The sequence below is a fragment of the Eulemur rufifrons genome, chromosome 30 (genome assembly GCF_041146395.1).
Source record: "Eulemur rufifrons isolate Redbay chromosome 30, OSU_ERuf_1, whole genome shotgun sequence".
Classification (NCBI taxonomy): Eukaryota; Metazoa; Chordata; class Mammalia; order Primates; family Lemuridae; genus Eulemur; species Eulemur rufifrons.
The window spans coordinates 112,359,774-112,365,773 of NC_091012.1; the positions used below are offsets into that span (position 1 = coordinate 112,359,774).

General features: G+C 41.5%; 1 protein-coding gene across 1 annotated transcript in view; it reads right to left on the reverse strand.

Annotated features, from left to right (window-relative positions):
- The window catches only part of XK (X-linked Kx blood group antigen, Kell and VPS13A binding protein), a 45,975-nt gene extending 40,883 nt beyond the window's left edge, over positions 1-5,092 (reverse strand). The window contains exon 1 of the mRNA XM_069463342.1: positions 4,704-5,092. Within this exon, the coding sequence (XP_069319443.1) occupies positions 4,704-4,948 (245 nt within the window). The 5' untranslated portion in view covers positions 4,949-5,092. The remainder of the gene's footprint in view (positions 1-4,703) is intronic.
- Between the last annotated feature and the right edge of the window lie 908 nt (positions 5,093-6,000).

A 6,000-nucleotide genomic window follows, 5' to 3' on the forward strand; every position in this document is an offset into this window, starting at 1 on the left:
TGAAAGAGAGCCAACTGTGAAACAGGAATTTTGTGAGCCAGATGTTAAACAACTGGTAGCTTGATCAGACATGATGGGAATATACACATTAGAGAAATCAGCAAACACTTAAAATCAGGGTTTATTTTCCCTGAGACATAGTTTACAAGCATACCACTGTAAAGATATTCTTATGGATACACGACAAAAACATTAAGAATTATTCTCTTTAGGCAGCTGAATTAAAGGTTTAATTTTCTTCATCGTGTATATGTTTCTGATCTTCTGTCATTTCAACAACAAATGTTTTACCTGCATGATAAAATCAAACTTTGGGTTTTTAAAGACTAAAACCAACAAACAAATGAAACATCAGCACATGATAAGAGCTGAATGAATGAAATGAGGGTTCAGAGCAGAAAGCAATTCTCTTGATGCCGTGGAATAGGCTATCTGAAATGGGAAGCATTCTACAGAACTGTAGATGAAATTAAAATTCTGTGATCTATCAATGGAAATAAAAGAAGGTCCTAGAATGAGCTAATGGCACAAGTGGCCCTAAAGTCCAAGTGGACCCTTTTGAAATCCATTGTTTTTTTCCAGTTAATACATTTGTCTTAGCACAGAGTTTTACACATAGTAGGCTTTTAATAAATTTGTGAAAGGCCCTAAGACCTCCTGCCACTGCTAGTTAAGAATATTGATAAGAAACAAACTACTGTCCTTGGAATTCTTCAAGACTCATCTAATTACTCCAAATCTGTTCTTCATTTTTGTTTTTTCATTTGAGGGATTGTCTAAATAAAGCCAGAAATTAGATACTTTCATCAAAATCATTCAGTGTAGTTTTTCAGTATCATGTAGACTAGGGCAAACTTTTTCTGTAAAGTATTTTCAAAGAGTAAATTATTTTAGGCTTTGCAGGGCATAGTCTGTTTCTACTGCTCAACTCTACCTCTGTGGTGTGAAAGCAGTTGTAGACAATACATAAACCAATAAGTAAGGCTGATTTATTTCAAGGAGATATCGGACCCATGATCTTAGAGCTGAGATCATGAGTAAATGAGTAAAAGCTTTTGCAAAGTTTTATTTACAAAAATAGGTAGGGAGGGATTTGGCCTGTGGGGCACAGTTTGCTGACCCTGAAGTAGATAATCAGCAGGTTGATCTATATTTTTCACTTTACCCCATTTTCAAGCACCATATATCGCATTTTTCAAGCATCAAGGCAGAAGGAGTTTATTCCTTAGCTGAAACCATACATGTTGATGCCCACAAAAATAACCTGTTGTACCAGAGACCCTAATAAAAATAGCTTTTCCAAAGAAATAGTGATTATGATTTTCTCTAAGCCATGTTATCTTCATATGACATGTGCTATGCAAGAACCAAACTGGTTAAATAAAAAACGCTGTGAGACTTTTAAAAAGCCACTTACTTAATCTCACTGAACCTCAATTCCTGGATTGTAAAAATAAGATAATGACAGTTAGCTCACAGGGTTTTACAGTGGACATAATTAAGTACTATATGTAAAAGCACTTTGCAAATGAAAAATAATGCTCTTCAAATGTAGACTAATTTTATTTTAAATTCTTTTGAAAGTTTAGTATAGAGAGATACTATGGTGAATCATTTTGCTTTGTTCTAGAAAGATTTTTATAACTTCTTAGCCTTTATTTTATAAACCCAAATTTTTCATGTACCATATTTCCTTATTATATCCATAATAAAAATGGGAGGGGATTCTCAGAACTTGTAACTCATGTATATTTATTCTTCTCTATTAATTAATTAAAATTAGTATAACTGTAAAAGAATGATAAACAGAAATGTTTTTTTAAATGATTGTTTTTCTTGGTAAGAGATGTTTTCCCCCTGTGGTTTTCCAGGATATTTATTATAATTCACAATAAGATTTTCCTTAAAATTGTAAAAAGTAAATTCAAGACATTATCCAAAGTTCATATCATTCAAACCCTGGCTTAATGTAGAAACAACCGCACAAACTGCAACTACAGCTTTAAATATGAGACTAATACAAGAAATATGGTACTCTCCCCAAATCTCCCTAAAGAAAAGAAGGAGCACAGCCTAGTTAGTAGTATTTAGCCCAGACTCATTAGTGTAATGTATTGCAGTTTAACTGGGACATCATCCTGTGTGAACTCAATGCACCATCTACCTAAGAACATGAGTTTGGCTACTACCCACCCAAAGGTAAATAGACCTAAACTGTCCAAAATCAATTTAGAAATATTACTAAATCCGACCAGTAAGGAATGGTGGGGAGAAACACCACGTTTGGTATTTGTTTGGGGGAAAGCATTTTGATCTTTATGTGAAGCAGATGTCTTAAGAGTTAAAATAGACTCAGTCATCAGGAAGAAATTCCAGTAAGATATGAAGTTATGATAATGCCCAACAACAAATTGCTTTTCTTTTCACCTGGAAGCTGAGAGACGTGGAACCATATTTTATATATCTCAGCTCTAAGATCATGGGCCCAATATCTCCTTGAAATAAATCAGCTGCAATAGAACGAGAGTCTCCTTGTTAATGGAAGGGAGTTGATTGTTGTTCTATCTTTTATTTTGATTTTCCTCCAAGACAATGACCCATTCAAAACTTTGTGTAAATAGGTCTTTTTATAGTGTTGAAACTTTCTAAATAGCTGAGAAGTTATCTTTTCAAAGCACTAACCTGTTTCTTTCCTTAAGTTAGAATATTTTTACTATAACTAAAAAGTATTAAAAGTATAAGAGAAAAATAATATACTTTTCTATATTTTTCAAGAGCACCCATAATCCCACCATTTAGAATTTACCACTCTTAACATCTTGGCATATTTCCTTGAGCTCAGGTTTATACTTGTCATCCTGTTTTTATATATATTACGTCGTTAGCTTTGTCTTGGGTTACTCCTAGAAACATTTTTAAATGGTAGTAACAACAGGGTATTATCATTTACTTGGATGGCTATTTAGGTTGTGTTTCCTTAATTTTGCCAAGATGACCAAACTTTTTCTTAATTTAGAAAGGAACTACTCAGAGAATGTACCACATACTCCTAGGCTTTCTTTCACTGAGCATAGGGAACATACTTAACTCCATTTTTAAGAAGCCTTGGGAAGGAACATGGTCACTCTGGGGCCTCATTTTCCTCATCTGTAAAATGGGGAGAATTACATACCTCATGGCAAGGATTCAATGAACTAAGGCATGTAAGTACATATCAAACCACCTAGCACAAGAAGCTTTTGAGAAATGTCAGTCTCCCTTTCCCTGTTACTCCACTTAAACGTGAGTTCTTTTTTTTCACAGATGAGGTTAAGAAATGGTGAGCGCCTTGAAATTGCTTTATTTATTTTAATGAGCAGGAATACAAACAGGATCACAAGGCTTACTTGGCTGGGGGGGGGGACTAAACTTTCTCCTCACTAAATGACTCAAGGTTGCAGGACTTTTTAAATTCCAACCCCGTTTTTCCCCTGACCCTTTCCTGGCTATCAGGATGTCAGCAGCAACCTCTTGCTCCTGCCAGTGTACCTGTTTCTCTTCCTTTCTAGGATTCTGCAGCTTCTGGAGGCTGGGAAGCTCATTCACCAAGTTTGTAGTGTTTTTATGTAAACTGCAAGTCGGTAGTCTGAGTGTCAGCTGGGACAGTTGTCTTTAATATAAGGCACAAAAGTTTTATAATAGGTCTTTGTAAAATCTATCTTGCTACTCCACTCTGTGTGTGTGTGTCGGTGACTGTGTGCGTGTGTATGTGTATGTGTGTAAGAAAAGAGATTGTATTGATTTTCTGGTAGGAAAGGTTCTAGGCTAGCTCAATTTTCTGGCGGCTCAGGTGTCTCTGGTCTTTCTTCAAATTCTGGTCACCTATGTCTAAATTTCAGTAGTATAAACTTATTTCTAATCCAGATAGAGAGTCTTTGTTTTGCTCTTCCTATAGAGATGAAATATATGAAAACAACACATTTTTCAACTCCCTCCACGCTCCTTAGATAAGCCCAAGTCTATTTTGTCATATATTTCCACTTGCTTTGTGTTAATAAAAATTAATTTCCAGAAATGTCACTAACAGGTTTTCATCACTTAACACACAGTAAGTTTTAGTGTTCATGGCACACTGTGTACCAGCTTTCATGATGATGTTTATATGTTAGGCAGGGCCGGAACACATTTCTACAACCCCATATGTTTCCACAGCCTGTAATATTCATACGACCACCAAGGAAAAAGAATGGCGGGTGGATTTCTAGACTTCCTCCTCAGAATTAAATAAATTAATATTTGTAAAGCTCTTAGAACAGTGCCTGGCACACAGTAAGCTCCATATTTTTGAGAAATTATTAAATTACCTGTATACGATGTGGCTATAACCGCCACTGAGAACACATTTCCCAAGGGTTTGTGACCACACAAGCCAATCCCGCCAGAGCCCACTGGACCGCAGAGAAAGCAATGTGTCTAACACGAAATTGCCATTTTTGTTGGTCAATATCAGCTAAATGTTGGCAATTTCATGTAATGGAACCTAACTGTAATGCAGTGCGCCTCCGCTTTATTACCATTATGCCAAGGACTCTGTCGCATTCCTGTGACTGGAATGATGGGGCAGGCCGGCCGTGGGCCCAGCCACCTGTCCCTACCGGAAGGCCGCCCCCCTCCCTCGGCTAGGGCAGGTGTTGGGAGCAGGCCGGGGGCTGTGGCACACGCACCTGAAGAGGGGCCCAAGTTGCAGCAGGTGCAGCAGCAGCACGAGCGGGCGGTCGCGGCTGAGGTCGCGGTGCACGAAGAGGAGCGTGAGCTGCACAAGAGCGCAGGGCAGCAGTGAGAAAAGCAGCGTCAGCGCCTGCCACATACGGTCCCCGCCCGAGCGGTAGGTGCTGCTCAGGTAGAGCGCCACCGTCGTCTCGGCCACAAACAGGAACACGGACGCCAGCACTGAGGCCGGGAATTTCATCTCTGCGCGTCAGCGGCGCGTACCGGGGGCGGACGCGGTGGCGGTAGCGGCGGCGGCGGCGGCGGCTGCGGCTGTCTGAGGGGCTCCCGGCATGCCCGGCCCCGATCTGCTCCCGAGCTCAGCGTAGCCCGCCGAGGGCACGCGGGCCCGGCCGACTGGCCCCGGCGTTGGAAGTGGACCTTAGTTGGGGCGACCGACCTGGCTGGGGTGGGGCGGGCAGCGCGACCGCGCCGGGACACGCCCACACGCACCGTGTACCGCCCGCGCGCCTCAGCGCCCGCGGCCTCTCCGTGGCGACCGTTTCCGTCCCCAGGCGGGCCGCGAACTCGCGCCCTGCGACAGCTCGCGCCACGCGGGAGCTCTAAAGGAGACGGCGGGCCCTGCTGGCCCGGCGCGCAGCCTCTGGGTCCTAGAGTCCTTTTGGTGGTGCTCTCTTTGGAAACTGTACACATCCCTTTGAAAACTGCAACCAAAGGGGCCCAGAATTGGGATCTAGACGCATTTGCCGCCAGTCTTTATTTTCTGGGCTGAGGAAACGCCTGATTCTTCAAAAGGCCAGCGTTTCCGGTCATTTAAAAATAACCAGATCACACATGCTTTTCAACGTGCAAGGTATTGTCTTGCACCAAGATGGGGAAGGATTTCACTTTTCACTGTGCCATGTGAGCATGCCCCTTCATCTTCCACATACAGTGAGTGGTCTGAGCATTGCTTCCAATGGTAAAAGAGCATCAGAGATAATCTCTAGCCGCCAATGCCTTATCTCCCAGAAAATCTGCCTACAAAATGTATTTCTCTATAACTGACTAACTCAGGGCAAAGATCAGGGCCTATTAATAAGGAAGCAGCTTTCTAGTCCAAGGCAGACTCCTTCCTGCTTACTGGTATGCCAATACCAAGACTAACACAATCCCTTTTCACCCACTGAACTTTCTATCATCTTCTGGACAGCAAGATGGACTCAGACCACTCCTGTCCCTCAGAACTTGATCAAGCCTAAATCTCTTTAAAACTGAGGTTTTACCTGTTCCATAAAGCACTTAGACTTAAAT